The sequence below is a fragment of the Camelus bactrianus genome, chromosome 13 (genome assembly GCF_048773025.1).
Source record: "Camelus bactrianus isolate YW-2024 breed Bactrian camel chromosome 13, ASM4877302v1, whole genome shotgun sequence".
In the NCBI taxonomy this organism is placed as follows: Eukaryota; Metazoa; Chordata; class Mammalia; order Artiodactyla; family Camelidae; genus Camelus; species Camelus bactrianus.
This window is the reverse complement of record NC_133551.1, coordinates 26,733,729-26,751,709: the sequence shown is the minus strand read 5'-3', so window position 1 is coordinate 26,751,709 and position 17,981 is coordinate 26,733,729. Positions and strand designations below refer to the sequence as shown.

The 17,981-nt window shown below is 38.2% G+C and overlaps 1 protein-coding gene and 1 long non-coding RNA gene across 2 annotated transcripts in view; one reads left to right on the top strand and one right to left on the bottom strand.

Moving 5' to 3' along the window:
* The window catches only part of LOC123619259 (uncharacterized), a 258,225-nt gene that overhangs the window by 212,692 nt on the left and 27,552 nt on the right, over positions 1-17,981 (top strand). The gene's annotated exons all lie outside the window — the stretch shown is intronic.
* PTGER3 (prostaglandin E receptor 3) overlaps positions 11,295-17,981 on the bottom strand; it is a 120,171-nt gene continuing 113,484 nt past the window's right edge. Inside the window, exon 3 of the mRNA XM_074376247.1 lies at positions 11,295-11,405. Coding sequence (XP_074232348.1) covers positions 11,310-11,405 — 96 coding nt within the window. The 3' untranslated portion in view covers positions 11,295-11,309. The remainder of the gene's footprint in view (positions 11,406-17,981) is intronic.

Genomic DNA, 17,981 nt, shown 5'->3' with positions numbered 1-17,981 from the left:
GATGAGTGGGAGTTGATCAGACTTAGAAGAGGAGAAGAGTCTCCCAGGCTAAAGGATAACTGTGGGGGAGACACAGAGATCTGGAGCGACCGTGCTTGGAGCAGCTGTAAATTCTGAGAGTCTGAGGGTGGTAAGAGATTAGAAAGGGCTTTCATGCTCCTGCCTGGCTTTTACCTGGAAGGCAGTGAGGAGCTCTTCAAGAGTTTTAGTCTGGAAACTGACAGAGCCAGATCTGGGTTTATACTAGTACCGGTGTGAAGGATAAGTTGCAGAGGACTGCAGTAGAAACAGAAAACTGTTTGCAGGATTACTGAAATAACCCCTGTGAAAGAAATTTTGAAGGCTTGAATTAAGGGATGAAGATCAAAAGGCTAGAGAAGAGAAGACAAAATTGAAAAAAAAAATAAACTTTTTTTGGAGAAACACATAAAGTTCCAACCAATTGTATTGGGAGTGTAATTGTATTAGGTCTTTCAATGATTTGATATTAGACTCTTCGACATTTCAGCAGACTTTCTAGATGCAGTGATTGTGAAGGTAGGAACTTGGGAGTACATCCGAAGTGATGATCTTTGCGTGGTAAGGACTTTGAGGACACCTCACCCACATCACAGTGGCTGCAGCCTTTCTCATGGAGATGTAGTGTCGGGTTGCAAAAATAACCTGAGGCTACCAATTTTCTCCCTAATTTTCTTTAGTATGTTTCTTTAGATACAAAGCCTGTTTCAGATTAGCTTTAATTTCTTTTTTTATCTTACACACCTCTGTCCCTGTTTCTCTGCTGGATCACTGCCAAACCCCAAGCTCCTACAATGGGCAGTAAATATTTTCTCTTCTGTGGGCAGACAAGTTTCTGGGGTTGAGGAGAAAAGGCAATGTTCTCTGCTATATATACAGCATGGCTGAACCTTGAATGATGGTTGTTTTGTATTCTCATTCTGAGTGTCAATCTTGTTTACTGGGTAGGAACCAATGATTCTAACCCACCAATGGCTCTGAGTGATGGGAAATGTAGATTGAATCACCAGAGACTGCTTGAATATGCTTTTCGATCTCTTTTGCTGACAGTTTTATTTTGTAATTGCATATAAGTGATGAATGGAGGGAGGTAAGAGATTGTGAACACACTGTGTTAAGCATTTCTTTTAATATGCTATTTGTTTCCTGTCCGAAGTGAGGCATGAAATGTAATGCATTCAGTCAGTGCCTACATTAGCATGGGAGTTGCCTTTCAGCTCTATATTTCAATTTTAAGGCAGAAGAGGAGGAGTGAGAGATGCTTCTGTAGGGGACCACTGTCATATGGAACTCGGTGCCCTCCACCAAGAATGTCAAGCTCGTCCTGGGAGGTGATCATAATGCATGAACAATTTTACCTTGGATAAACCTCTCCAAACCCAGGTGACAAACTGGTGATGGTCTGCATTTGATTGCTTTGATATTTGACTATTTATTGCAAGTATATATGTTGAACCAGTGGGAGGAAACAGGTGGGAGTAGCTTAGACACATTGTGAGGGTATATACCAGGAATTATAGTTTAGTGAAACTTGAATGGACCCCTCTTGGGAGAAGCACTGACATATGTGGTAAGACGGATGTCCGAGCCTCTGGGAAAAGAGTTACAAACAAAACTGAGAGAAAAGGCCTTATAATCTCCTGGGCAATCCCCAGACATCTCACCCTGAGCTTAGAGACTTCAGTGCTAGAGCTGAAACTGGAGACACTGGTAGGTGTTGACTTTTGGAGACGACTGCTTTTAGAGTGTTTAGATTGCTTTTAGGTAGCGTTCTATCTTGTTACTCAAATCCCTATAGACCTAAATGGACTTTAAATTCCCAAAGTAGAGCTGGGAGGGCTTTAGGAAAGTGCATAATCATGAGCATTGCTATTATAGGGAGGTATGTCATGCAGAACAAGAATTGTGAAATGAGTTGGTTTCAACCAAGAGTTTGTTTGGTCTTCTCTAGATGTTTTGTTGAAAAAGGGACAGGTTATTTCTATTAAAATACTACCACAAAACTGAGTAGGTATTATAGTAGGAAGGAGTAATCAGAAGCATCCTTTGTCTACAGACGTTTTGCCACTTCCCAGATAGACATTTACATTCATTGATGTATCCAACTTTTTTTGATTACTTATTATGTGCCAGACACTGTGCTGGCATCTTGGTTATAGAAATGGGCAACAGACAGTTTCCATCTTCAAAAAATTTACAGTCCAGTACATATGTGAGTATGACTATTCAATCTAGGAAGATCTGAAAAGGATTCACTTCAAAAAAAAAAATCTTTCAGCAAATCATGAAGGCAAGTATGCCCCCATCACATACAGCATTGGCAATATTCAGGAAATGGGACAGCATTCAATCTTCTGTTTACTTTTTCCCAAGCTTAATTTTGGATTTTGTATCTAAGGGATTTAGTCACTAAAGGGATGAGGGAAAATAAACAGGAAAACAAATATGTTGAACTTCAAAAAGATAAAACCTAAATCAAAGCACAGAGTTAAGATCTGAGGAGAGAAGAGAGACTCTATGTTCTTTCTCTTCCCTCATGCAAGTGTTTGTTACAGTTAAGATGATGTAAGAAATACCAGTTATCACTGAGAGTAAGGCTGTAGACTCTCCAGCAAACAAAAAAAATACTTTCGTAGAAGAAAACCCTAGAACAGATCGAAGTTAATCACCACGAAATAAACTACCAAATAAGAAAAAGAAGAAAAGGAAGCCATAAGTCAACTCTTCTAAATAATAATAATAATAATAATAATTTTTAAAAGTCCAAATAAGGAGAATAAGACAAATGTCTCAGTAGAATTTGCACGACTGAAGAGAGACTGAGACCGCAGGGCCCATATTGCAGCTGCCCTACATGGAGTGGCCTGGAGGCACCTGGGGGAATGCTGTCAGTGATTCCCTGTGGTCACCAAGCATTGTTGAGAACCTACCAGGTGCCAGGTTCCGGGCCTCATGCAGGGGGCAGTACAAAGATGAATGAGTCACCATCTGTATCCTGAGGACATAACAAAAACGAAGCTCAGTCTAGTGGAAAAGCAAATAGGTGCACAACTGCAACAGTGGAGTTCAGCCTGCAGTTAAGTGCTAGAATCAAAGATAGGAAGCCAAGAATCTAGCATCTTTGGAAAGAAAAGAAGAAGCAGTCTTCTTTGATGATCAGTAAAGACTTCACAGAGGAGGATGAAAAATAGTGATGAGGTCCAGAAAGAGAGGGAAGGTGAGCCACAGAAATGGCACACATAGAGGCACAGGGTAGCAAAGTGCTGGGATATTCGGGAAACAGCAGAAAGTGCTGTGTAGTTGTTTGGGGGACGAGGCAGGGCTGACCTGTGGACTGGAAACCTAATTTACCCTGAAAAGGATTTGGAAATTAAATTTACTGGTAAGTGGCCTTTAATGAATTAGAGGGTGGCATATTGAGCTTAAGGAAAGAGAAGTGATTGTAATATCTAACGTGAGTTAAATGGTGGCTGCCCCCAAAAGATATGTCCATGTCCTAATTTCTGACCTATAAATGTTACCTTATTTGGGAAAAGGTTCTTTGCCGATGTCATTAAGTGAAGGATTTTGAGATAAGATCATCCTGGATTATCGGTGTGGGTCTAAATCCAATGACAAATACCCTTATAAGAAAAAAGGAGAGAGATTTGAGACAGACACAAGGGAGAAGGTGATGGGAAGACAGAGGCAGATACTGGTGTGATGTGGCTACAAGCCAAGGAGCACCAGGGGATGCCAACAGCCACTAGCAGCTGGAGAAGTATTCTCTCCTAGAGCCTTCAGGAAGAGGGGGTGGGGTTGGTCCTGCTGTCGCTTTAATATCGGACTTCTAGTGTCCAGAACTGAGAGGGAATAATTTTCTGTAGTTTCAAGTCACTAATATTGTGATAATTTGTTAGCATGGCTCTGGGATACTAACACTTCAAAACAAATCATTACAAAGGAAATAGTAATGACTAGAGTAAGTATAATGTCTTTCCATTTAAAAATCCCTTTTGTATATATTATTTTATTTTCATGATAAAACAGTGAAGCGGGACTATTATTTTCCCCATTCTATTGTTGAGCCTGAGCTTCAAAGTAATAAAATCAATTTCTTAAGGTGCTAAATTTCTACATCCAACTCGGTTTTTACTGCTCATTTGTGTTGCTTCAGCACTAAATCACAGTCCTCACTGCCACCCCTCCTCCCCTTCCACACAGAGCTGGTAGCTTCAAAAGGCATCTAAGTAGCTCTGGCAGCCTTGGGCTGGGGAGAGAAAGAAAGGAAGGGGCCCGAAAGTGAGCAAGATCAGGCGGTTCTAAATAACGATAGAAACATTAACGTGGCTTTCTTCAAATATTCTTGGATTTCAGCTACTGCCTATAATATTGAGTAAGATTTTAAAACTTTTTCAGTCTGTTTCCTATTCTATAAAGTGGGCATGATGATTCTTAACTAGGTTGATTTCAGGATTAAATGAACTATGCATTTAAAAAAACAACTTTGACAACTGTAAGAAGACTGCATAAATGTTAGGTATGGTTATGAGAGTGAAAGCAGAACGGTGCTCTGTTCAGACTGGATTGCACATTAGTATCATCTGGGGAACTTATAAGACTTGCTAGTGTCTGGATTCTCCCACAGAGTTATTAAATCAGAATCTCTCAGAATGGGCCTCAAGCATCATTATTTTTTAAAATCACCTGAAATTATTCTTATACATGCTGCCACTTTTGAGAACCCCTGTTGGACTGGGATGTGGTGAGCTCTGGGGTCAGATTGTTCTGGGCATAAATTTTATATAATAACTGTATAAGGTACTACTTTATGAATTGTGTGAGCTTGAGCAAGTTACTTAACCTCTCCAAATCTCTATTTCTTCTATTTAAAAATAGATATAATAATACTTAGCTCTTAATGCTGTTGCAAGAATTGAATTAAATGCATGTACAAATACATTTAATGTGCATAGTCGGTTCAGCTTAGTTTGATCCCCCTTCCCTTTTACAGCAATGAAGTCAATGGAAAACAAAAAGAGCAGAAGGAAAGAAGGGCATTGCATTTAGCACATGACTAGTGCATTTAATGCATTTCCAAAAATTGGCCCCAAGTTGCATTTTCTCAATTTAAAGTGAAGTCATATGGAGATGTGGCTCTTGTGTAATGAATGGAGACACCAGTAAATGCAAACAGCATAAAGAAATGGTTTCTAATAAAACACATAGTTTCCCAGGGGTTATAATAGTTCACATTAAGTGTGAAACCAAGTGTTTCCTCATTAATCAATACTCTAGGAAAGTGCCAAGTGTTTCCTGTGCTTAGCAAATTGGAGTTGAGTCACAAGCAGCACTTTTATTGCCAAGGATATTTATGGTCATTGACTATCAGGTCACCTGTAGTGACCAAATGTCACTCTGCTCACCAGTAATAGAGTTTTCAAAAATTGGTAACAAGATGGGGTGATAGTCACAGCTCTTGTTGTTATTCTAGTCATGGAAAATCTCCACACGGCAAGGCATTTCAGGGTCTGAACTGACATTTTTATCTTCGATCTCTAGTCTGAAAGAATCAGAACAGCCGAACCTCAGAAAGGTGCTTCTTTTCTCCTAGAAATGTATAATCAGTTTCTACACACACTTATAAAGCTCTACACTGTCTAAAAAATTGAACATGCTGTAGTAACCTTAGGAATATGCTTTTAATTTGTAATTGTAGCTAAAAAAGAAAATTTGAATTTATGTAAAAATCATTCAAGAAATATTGATTGCCAGAGGTTGTTTCTGTTTGTACTACTCATGATTCAAGCACCAGTATGCATATTGTGAATTACACTAGAAACTTGTTTACTAAAAAAGCTGTATTATGTCTGTTTACCAAGTCCAATCCCAGATATAAAGATAAATCTAGAGCCCAGATCTTGGTTTCTAATGCTGTTCTCCAGTGAAAGAAACAAGAGCTCCCCAGAGAAATGGCTGCTTCTAGAAGTAGGGCAGAAAATACACAAGGTAAACCTAGGAAATCTTGGAATGCTAGAAAGTAAGGAAGTATTAAAAAAACATAACAAAGCACACAATCATTGGAATATGTCAAAGGGACACGGAAGCCAGCTGAAAGCTCCCAATGGCCAAGAAAGAAACATTCTGAGCAGCAAAATAGAGTTGCATTGGGTTATAATCCAAAGTATGAAATAAATATCCATGGGTCCACACTGATAATAATAAATGATTGAATAAATAAATAAATGGGGAGAACAGACAAATCTCTCATGTAGAAGAATTCCAAATAATTTACATAGCTCCTTTGTTTTCAAGGGAGGGGGCATAACCCTCCCCACTCCTTGAGTATGGACTGCACATAGTGGCTTCTTACTAAAGAGCACAGCATGGAATGCAGGGAACAGTGTGTTAGGTTCTCTAGAGAAACAGAACCAATAAGGAGACATATATATATATACACATACTCACACATATATACATGTATGTGTGTATGTGTGTGTGTGTGTGTGTGTGTGTGTGTGTGTATGTGTGTGTGTGTATATAAGAGATTTTTTTTAATATGAATTGGCTCATGTGGCTATGGAGGCTGAGGAGTCCCATGATCTGCCATCTGCAGTCCAAGCTTGAGAACCAGGAGAGCCAATGGTATAATTCCCAGTCTGAAGCCAGAGGCCTGAGAGCAGGGAGGGCAGCAGGTGTAAGTCTCGGGGTCCAGCTCAAGAAGAAGGAAAGAGAGAATTCACCCTCTCACTGCCTTTTTGTTCTATGTGGGCTTTCTTCAGATTGGATGCTGTCCACCCACATTGGTGAGAGCAGATCTTTACTCAGTCTACTGATTCAAATGATGGTCTGCTCCAGAATCATCCTCACAGACACACCATAAATAATGCTTACCAGCTCTTTGGGCATCCCTTCACCCAGTCAAGTTGATACATGAAATAGTCATTGCAAAGAGTAACTTTACAGTGGAGAAGTCCCAACAAACACCACCTTCGCCGGCTGATCAAGGTCAACCTCAGGAGCGATGAATCATGTCCACAGCGTATGCTCTTGATACGACGTGATGGTATTTTACCTCTGTGGTCTTTTCCCTCAGAAACCCATAACCCAGCCTAATCATGAGAAAAACATCAAACAATTCCCACTACAGGGACATTCTACAAAAATACCTGACCAGGAACTTCTGAGAAACTGTCACAGTCAAAAAGAGTTTGAGGAGACATCGTGACTAAATACAGCGTTATATCCTAGAACAAAAGGAAAACTATTTCAAGCAGTGCAAGTGGCTGTGACCTTGTGTAGACGGTTGGAGTGGGGCAGGTTCAAATGCAGGAGGTGCCGCTGGTCTTCTGACCAGCGCGTCTCTCCCTGGCCCTTCAGCTCGTGCTGATCAGGCTTCCAACTGCCAGCACCTGCGCTTCTTTTCTTCTCTGGCCAATAAAACCCACTTTTCTTGCCTGTGACATAGGCCAGAAGTGTTGGGAAATTAATACCTCCCAGGCAGCGGAATACAAGGCAACAAGGTGGGCATGCTCCTGAGGGGAGGAGTACTTTACTACAAGGGTTATGGAGAATTCCCAGCACATCATGAGGATAAAATCAGAATGACTTTTAGTCAATTTTATTACTCTTTTAAGATTACCAACAGTCCCATCATTGCCGGAACCCAAAGCAGAGCCTTCCCACTGCTCTGCTTTTGAGTGTCGCTGCTTCCTGGATCATATAATGGCCTTCAGACCGTAACTGACCCCACAGTGTACCCCACGGGAGTCAGTGTACCAAAAGCCCAGGATAACCCTGAAGCTTGTGTCAATACTGGCTCCCAGAGTCTCCTCAGCAGGACGGAGTTTCAGGTACCCAGCGTGGTGACTGGCTTGCCAGCACACCCTTCATTAGCTGCCTTTCCTTCCTGTCTCACTTTCCCACTCCTCTTGGGTTTTCCTTCACCACCGAAATAAACTGTATTTAGACCCTTGTCTTAGGATCTGCTTCTAAAGGAACCCAATTAAGATGGATAGCTATAAAAACTGGAAATGTCCATACCCTCTGCCCAGAAATTCCACTTCCAGGAATTTATCCTAAACATATACTCACACTGGTTCCCAAAGATGTATGATCTTTTTATTAATAGTAGTAAACATCAAGTGTTTACTATATACTACGTGTTAAGTCTCCTTCCATGTTGTAAATCACTTAATCCCAATAAAACCCTATGAAATTAGAATTAAATCCTCATTTTATGTAAGAGGAAATTGGAGTTTACAGAGGTTAAATAACTCCATTAAAATAGAGAAGCTACTAATGCAGAGCCAGGGTTCAAACCGAGAAAATCTGACTTCAAGGCCTGTTCTTGTATCCATTTGGTTTCTGTATAAACACACGAGCAAGGATACTCATCACAGCCTTGTTGTAAGAGCTAGAAAGAGTCCAAATTTCCATCATAGGAGAATGGTTAAGTAAATTACAGTATGCCTTATTAAAATATTTACAGCTATTAAAAATAATAAGGTTTATGTACTAATATAGAAAGGAGACCGAGATATTGCCAAGTGAAGAAAGCAAGATTCAGAACACTGTGTTTGTTAGACAGATTTCCAGTCCTTGCTTCCAATCTTGCAAAACCCAGAGCTATGTGTACGTACATGTTTCTGTGTGTAACTCTCAGGGGAATAGCTCTTGCCTTAGGAGGGGCCTTCATGCCAAGCATGAGAGGGAGACATACTTTACATTGTAAACCATGTTTCACTGTTGTAATTATTTGACAGAAGTATATATCACTCCTTCAAAAAGGTGTGCTGAAAATATTGTGTAATCAATATATATGAGTTGACGTGGGATCACAGAGGAAGGAGCAATTCATTCTGCTCGGGGGAGCCCTATAAAAGACATAATGGATGGGTAAATGTGGAAGGTCTCTCCTGGCAGAAGTGTATTTAAAGGTCCTGAAGTGTGAGAGTTCACAGGATGCTGCGTAACTGCACACAGTTTGATGTGTGGAGTTGGCAGGAAATGAAGCTCAGAAGAGGTTGAGATCAGATGGTCTGTAGACACAGTAATTCAAAAGTGAAATGAAATATTCAGGCCATCAACAGCTACTTGACAAAGATGCTTTTATTTCAGGTTTTAAAAAATATCTTTGAATGCCATGTGTGCCACGTAGTATATTATAAGGAAGGAAAAGAAATACATCTCAAGTTAATGAGGGTGACTGTAAGGAGTACTGGTTTTCTTCATTCTCTTTTCGTGCAGGGAGTTTGGTGGAGAAATGTATCCGTTAAGAGTCTGAGGACTGAACTGAAGTGTGCACTTTACCAACTGTGAGTGCAATGTCTTCATCCATAAACACATTATAGTAGCACAAGCGTCATAGAATTAACATGAGGATCATTTGAGATAATTCGTGCAAAGCAACTAGTATATTGCATGGCACGTTAGCAGGCACTCAATAATTGTTGCCTATCATTGTTGTCAATAAGTGCTAGTAAATAACAATTTCAACATGATCATAACTTTATTGAAATTGCAGGGAACTGAAAACAGTGAAAGGAAACCACTTATCTAGGAAAATGAAGGTCTGCAGTTTTAATCCTAAAGAATATCCCATGCTCAAAATGAACTCATTTGCCTTTTCTGCTGCCAGACCTCAAATGACACATGTGTTCTGCCAAAGGCCACACGGCTGACTGACTGTGTCACAGCTGTGGGATCTGTCAGCTCATCCCCAATACATGTGCTATGTCTTCTTTTCCAACCAGTTACACCCAGTATGCTGAATGAGGGCTGGAGGTGTTTGATTATGACTTTAAATAAACATCTTAAAATATCAGAATATGAGTTTTGCCCAGTGATCTAAAATCCACAAGACTTAATTTTCTGTTTAAAAAAATATTTCAACCTTCCCTTCTGCTGAGAATGCTCACAAAGGGGTGACATTTACAAAACAGAAGAAACAAATCAAAGCACTGGTTTTAAAAATGTCATGAACAGTGTACTGGCAGTTGAATCCTAATTAGCTATCACAAAAGCCACTAAAACAAGGATGTTAGATGTATAAAATTTATCATTCTAGATTGAAACTCAAATGTGCTTAACCTGAACAAAATATCGGACTGGTAGAACTATAGAGAGACAATTATGCAAGATAGATTAGAGACACTTGGATCTAATTTTTACTGACACTGTATTCCTTTTTTAATACCTATTTTTCTGGCTTTTCTCTTATGCTAACTCATACTTACCCATAAATTTCCCTGCCCATAATTATAGTGACGATTCTTGTTTTCTAAACAAAAAATTAGAGTACATTTTTTAACATTTTTTATTGAGTTATAGTCATTTTACAATGTTGTGTCAAATTCTAGTGTAGAGCACAATTTTTCAGTTATACATGAACATATATATATTCATTGTCACTTTTTTTTCGCTATGAGTTACCACAAGATCTTGTATATATTTCCCTGTGCTATACTGTATAATCTTGTTTATCTATTCTACATATGCCTGTCAGTATCTACAAATTTTGAACTCTCAGTGTGTCCCTTCCCACTTCCTTGGCAACCACAAGTTTGTGTTCTATGTCTATGAGTCTGTTTCTGTTCTGTATTTATGTCTTTTTTTGTTTTTTTGATTCCACGTATGAACAATCTCATATGGTATTTTTCTTTCTCTTTCTGGCTTACTTCACTTGCAATAACATTCTCCAGGAACATCCATGTTGCTGCAAATGGCATTATGTTGTCTATTTTTATGGCTGAATAGTATTCCATTGTATAAATATACCACATCTTCTTTATCAGTCATCTGTTGATGGACATTTAGGCTGTTTCCATGTCTTGCTATTGTAAATAGTGCTGCTATGAACATCGGGGTGCAGGTGTCTTTTTGAAGTAGGCTTCCTTCTGGATATATGCCCAAGAGCGGGATTCCTGGGTCATATGGTAAGTCTATTCCTAGTCTTTTGAGGAATCTCCATACCGTTTTCCACAGTGGCTGCACCAAACTGCATCCCCACCAGCAGCGTGGGAGGGTTCCCTTTTCTCCACAGCCTCTCCAGCATTTGTCATTTGTGGACTTTTGAATGCTGGCCATTCTGACTGATGTGAGGTGATACCTCATTGTAGTTTTGATTTGCATTTCTCTGATAATTAGTGATATTGAGCACTTTTTCATGTGCCTATTGATCATTTGTATTTCTTCCTAGAGCACATGTTTTGATAACACCAAATACCCTTATGGGACCAAGAGAATGGGTTATCTTAAAAGACTGTTTTCTTCCTAAATTCTGTAAATATGGTGGTAGCCATGTGACAGTTCTATAGATATATTTTTCTTTTCTTCATCTTAATCTTCTCTCCCTTAAGATGGTTCATATTAAGCTTTGAATTCAAAGTACTTGGAAGGTGTGAGTTCTGTGAAAGGAGAGGAAAAAATAAACTGAGAGAAGACAAAAAGTGTCAAATGGCAGAAACAGAGAACACTGTAAAGAGGAGGGGAAAGCAGGGAGGTAGGACTCTGTAGAGTGGAGTTTTTTTAGCCCATTTTATTCAAGTTTAAAATGAGGTCAGGTTAAATAAAATGCTTTGAAACAGATGGGAAATAATATTATAGCTTAAATGGAAATAAAAATGTTGTCTGGTTTTGATTCCACAACGAATAAAAGGGCCCCAGACGAGTGATGTTTACAGCTGTTATTCCCTTTCAGCAGAATGTCTTCATCTTCTATTCATGAATCTTCAGGAAGAAAAGGGGACCCCCTACTTTATGTAGCAGAGCTGTAAAATTCCGTAGACTTTCATGATCCTGAATATTCACAATCATGATGAGAAAAAAAATCATTTCTCAGAACATAGATGATAGTAGCAGCAAACATTGCTCTAATTGTTCACTGAGATCTAAACACATTATGCAGACTCAGAGAAATATCGGTGGACCTAGCTGGCCACAGATCAAAGAACTTAAAGTTTTAGTGACTTTGGGGGTTTTTGAGAAGATAACATAATTACAAGGTTCTACAAAGTCATAGGCAATTGTCACATCTTCTCAACACCCACACAGCTTTGAACTCTGATTATAGGATCCAGGAGAACTTTCCTTTTTTTCTCACTTGGGGCATCTATCTCTTTCCATCTTATAACAGAAAAAAGAAAGAGGATGTTTCTGGTCTACGACCTTTACAAACTATAACATAATCAATAGCTTATTTCTTGAATTTGTTCAAGTGAAATTTCATATAAGATGTTTATATTTTTGTGGGTAGAGACTTCTGGACTCTTATTGCTTAGTAATGGTAACAGAGTTTTATCTGGGTACATGAAAGTACAGTCAAAAAAACTAAATCTCTTGGCCTCCCTTGGTAAGTTATGGCCACTTAGCGCAGTGCAGTGGGATGTTAGCAGAAGTGATGTGTTCAAAGTTCAGTTTACACCCTTTTAAAGAAAGGATTTGCCTCCTACTTCTTTTCTCTCTTTCCCACGGGCTATCATTTGGACCTAACGGAATGAGCTGGAACAGCTATTTTAAATCACAAGATGAAAGCTGCCTGTAGAGAATTTCAGAGCAAGAAGACAGTAGGGGGCTGGGTCCCAGACACCACAGAGCTACCTACCATATCAGCCACATAATAGTTACGTTCAATCTGAAACATGAGGGAGAAGAAATCCTCTACCTTTCTGTTTTCATTTTCTACTTTTATGGTTGCATGGAGGTATAATCAACCTAAAACAAATCACACATATTTATGTGTACAATTTGATAACTTTTGGCATAAGTATAGACCCATGAAACCATACAATCAGGAAACTGAGTAGGCACTTCTGTCACGAGAGTTTCCTTGTGCCCCTTTGTAATATAACCCTTCATGACCACCACCAACCCCAAGTCAACAGCAGTCTGCTTTCTGTCATTATAGGTTGCATTTTTTTTTCTTTTATACAACGAATTTTACACAAATATTATTATGGAGTATGCACTTTTTGTCTGGCTGTTTCATTTATAATTATTTGAGACTTATCCATGCTTTTGCATATACCCATAGTTTGTCTCTTTTTATTAGCAGTATTCTACTGTATGGATAAGCCACGATTTGCTTATCCATTATGGACTTTTAAGTAGTTTCCAGTATAGGTTTTGGCTATTAATAAACAAAGCTGCTACGAATATTTATGTACAAGTCTTTGGGCCGAGACAAGCTTTTATTTCTCTTGGGTAAATAACCAGAAGTAGAATAGCTGGTCACATGGTAAGTGTTGTGCTTAACATTTTAAGAAACTGCCAAACTGTTTTCCAATGTGGTTGTCCTGGTTTACATTTTTATCAGTAGTGAAGGAGAGAGTTCCAGTTGCTTCACATCCTCAGCAAATGTAGTTTGAGATCAGCCTTTATTTTAGTCATTCTAGAGAGTGTGTAGTTAATTTTCATTTCCCTAATGACTAATGATGCTGTGTGTCTTTTCAGGTGCTTATTTTCTATTCAGATAATGTCTTAGGTCAAGTTTTTTTTAAAAAAAATTGCCCATTGTTTATTAGAGTGTTAGTCATCTAGGGAGTCATAAGAGTTTTTTTTTGTATATTATGGCCCCAAGTACTTTGTCAGATATGTATGCACATATCTTTTCTCCCATGCTGTAACTTACCTTTTTTTTTTTAACAGAATCTTGGAAAAGCAAAAGGTTTTAATTTTGATGAGGTGCAATTTAAAGATTTTTAAAATTTAATAACATGCCCTTTTTTGTCCTACTTAAAAAAAAAAGAAACAAAAACCTTTGTCAAACCCAAGGTGATCAAGATCCAATGTTATATTTTCTCCTAAAGTTTTTATAGTTTTAACTCTTACAAACTTAAGTCTATAACCCATTTTGAGTTAATTTTTGTATATGGTTTGAGGTAAGAGTGGAGAATTTTCATTTATTCTTGTTTTATTTTATTTTGTTATTTAATTGCTCAAGCATCATTGTTGAAAAGAGTTTTCTCACCATTGAATTGCTTTGGCAGCTTTGTAAAAGAAAATCAATTGATTGTATATGTAGAGAACTATTTCTGAATTCCTATTCGGTTCCATTGATTTACATGTTTATCTTTTTTTCATTATCATACTCTTGATTACTTTAGCTTTATAATAGTTTTGAAGTCAGATGATATAAATCCTCCAATTCTTTTTCAAAGTTGTTTCTGACTGTTCTTGACACTTTCTTACAAACTTTATTATCAGCTTATCATTTTATAGAAAATACCTGCGGGATTTTGATTGGAATTGCCTTGAATCTATAGGTGAATTTGGAGAGGACTGCCATCTTAATAATATTGAGTCTTCCATTCTGTGAACACAATGTATCTGTTCATTTATTTAGGTCTTTAATTTCTCTCAACATTGTTTTACAGTTTTCAGTGTACCAGTTTGTGCATATTTATCAACTTTATCCCTATTTTATATTTTTGATGCAATTGTTAGTGATACTGTCTTTTAATTTTCATTTCTGGTTGTTCATTGCTAGTACACAGAAATGATGTTTATTTTCAAAATTTAACATTGTATCCTATAACCTTGCTAAACTCACTGGTTAGTTCTGATAGCTTATTAAAAATTCTTTAGGATTTTCTACATACATGATGAAGTCATCTGTGAATAAAGAAAGTTATATTTCTTTATATCTGATCCATATTCCTTTTATTTATTATTCTTGTCTTATTTCCCTAGTTGGGTCTTCAGCACAATGTGAAATACAGAACAGATGTCTTTGTCTCATTCTCTATCTTGGGAGGAAAGCATTCAGTTTATAAATACTAAGTGTGATATTAAGCTACAGAATTTTATTGATACCATTTATAAGATTAAGGAAGTTCCCTTTAACCTCTAGTTTACTGAGAGATTTAATAAGGAATGAATATTGGATTTTTTTTCAAATGCTTTTTCTGCATGTATTGAGATAATCATGTGGTTATTCTTTAGTTCACTGATATGATGAATTATATTGAGCAATTCTTGAATGTTAAGTCTTGTCTTTTTAGAACAACTCTACTTAGTCATGATGTGTTATTTTTTTTTATGTCATTGGATTTGATTGACCAACACTTGTAAAATAATTTTTGTGTCTGTGTTCATGAGAGATATTGGACTACAGTTTGTTTTCTTGTAATGTTTCTTTCTGGTGTTCGTGTCAGAGTAATGCCCACTTCATAGAATGAAGTGGGAAGTATTCCATGGCCGTCAATATTTTGTTTAATCAGCTGCTGGTTTGACCTTCGTTATAGCTGATACACTTGTATTTTGTTTAATATTATGTGTGTGTGGAAAGACAGACAGATGAAAGTGGCTGCAAGTAAAAACAATAAATTGTACTTATTGAATATTTGGATTTAATGGGAGCCATTGTGCCTCCATTACCTGCAAATTAGAACTGATAATATCATCTATGTCATGGAATTGTTAGGATTTGTTTGAGATAACAGGTATCATCTGGCACATATACTGAACTGGATCTTGGTAAATGGTAGCTGGTTTCCATTTTGTTATCAGCCTCATTATTGCCAACATTGACATCGTCATAACCACTTGTTTTGTAATGGTCATTGTTTAATGACAAAGAGTGTGGGCATTTCAGAAACAAATATAGTTGTTTGCCATTAGAAAATGTCACATCTCTGGCTCTGCACTGTTCTCAAAACTTACCACAGGACTCCCAAGACTAGGATTTTGCAGGGGAGCAGTGTGATCACCTTTCTGATAGGATCTGATGGGCCTTCTGATAAAAATTAGCTACTCAACTGAAGTGCAACACCTAGAGAACCAATCATCTTCTGCCTCAGTGGAGACCGTGGTTAAGTCTGTTACTATATTGGGTAATGGCTTCGTAAGCATTAAATAACCAGAATGCTTTATCTCAGGGAAATGGGACTCAGCGGAAATGAGACCCATCACTCTGAGGAACAAAGAGGTAATGGTCACAGCTGTCACTGTATATGGAGCCAGTCGAATAAACATGGATCTCAAGACACCCGAGTTTAAAGCTCAGTTTTGACATTAACTATCTATGTTCAGTCTTCCAGTCAAAAAATACTTACTGAGCTCCCAGTGTATGCCAGGAATCTATGCACTAGTCACAGTGGTGAATGGGACAGACGTGGTCTCTGAGATTTATTGACGACATTTTAACCTCTTTGGGACCTCTGTTTGTTTTGCCTACCTCACAAGCTTAGTCTAAGAAGTATTCACATGAAAGTGCATTGTAAGTTGCCTTACTAGAGACAGTCACAAAACTGTGCAGATGTTTCTCGTGGGTATGTGAACTTCAATCTCAGATTTTTGAGTTATCATTTTCTGTTACAATCTGTGTTCCTCGCCCTGGGCTGTAAACTCTAAGCAGAGAAACTGTCTTATACATCTTCGCTTCCTGGTGTGTGATAATTTCTACATGCCTGCTGAATAAATGAGTTAAAGAGCAAATGAATGAATGGAGATTTTAGAAAGGGAGTATACTGGTTAACAATTACAAAGGCCTAAAAAAAGATGACTCTTTTTATAAAATAATTGAGAAGGAAGTGATGAGGATACAAACACAGTGTAGTGGTTCAGAGCACAGAATGTGGGGTCAGATTGGATAGTTTGCGGAGCCTGATTATCTTCTGTCAATTTGTTACCCATCTCTAAAAGCCAGTTATTGAGTCCCCAGATGTGTTAGCAGAGCCTCTCATATAATTGTTCATCTGGCTAATTTCTGACAAAATTTAAAGCCAGCTTAATTCTGAACCTGTTCACTTTGTTCCCAAACAAAAATTTACCTCTTCTCTAGAGCATCTTGAGTACTTTGATTATGCAATGATCATTCTGTACTTGAGTCATAGGAATTAGGGATCAGAGGTCTCAAACCCAGACCTGGTTGTACTTAAACTCTCCGTATAGTTTTGGGCAAGTGCCTTTAAAACTCTGGGCCTCTCTCCTCATCAAGAACAGGAAAACATTAGAATGGACAATCCTGTGGCTTCTGACAGCACTAGCACGGTGATCCTACAGCTGGGTTTTGAACATGAGCAAACAGCTTCGAATGTTTAGTGCACTTCTGACTGAAGTTCCTGAAGCAAATGATGAAAGCTGATATGTAGGGAGACCTCCCTACAAACCAGATACATGGGATACAAATGCCCAATCTAAGGAAGCAAAGAATTAAAACAATTTGCAATTACATTTAAGCCTAAAATATCCGTATCGATGAAATAAGCATAGTTTCTCAGGTACAGACAGAGGCACTTATTCATCGGTGCAGGCAGAGGCTCTGGTTTTCAGTAGGAAGTAGAATTACAAACAGCACAGAGTCAGGGACTGTGCCCGGGGCTCGTTTGGAATGACACTGCATTCTGTTCAAGCAGCGCATCTGGAAAGCCTGGGTTCCACATCCTTCTTCTATTCCAGGGCCATAGAAATTTATTTCTCTGATAATCTGAACCACAGCCTCAACTCTGCCCTGCAATTAGTCTGCAGGGCACTAACCCAAGTTAAAGACACCCTGAATTTTGAAATGGTGACAAAGGAGTAATTTTGCCAGTCCTTCCCTTTCTTCAGAGGAAATTTCACTCATCAGTACGTTTAGGTGATGGTCATTGGATCATATGATCAATGGTCTGTTCCTTGATTTTTTTTCCCCTAATTCTCGGAACCTATCCTGAAATACGTTTTGCTTCCAGTAACCTGAAAGGAACTGAGAAATCTGGGAACACAGCTGGTCAGTAAACACGGAGAGTGGAAAATATATCTTACAGAGCATATTTAACTAGGTAGAACACATTTAGATTTGAAGCACCTGTCTAGTATGTCTACTTGTACCTAATGGCTAGATATCATTTCAATTAAGGCAGCAAATAAATCAGCCACCATATCATCCACAGGGACTAAAATTCAGCTGTTAAATAGGCATTTAAATTTTTTTATTGAACTATAGTCAGTTTACAATGTGTCAATTTCTGGTGTACGGCATAGTGTTTCAGCCATACATGTAC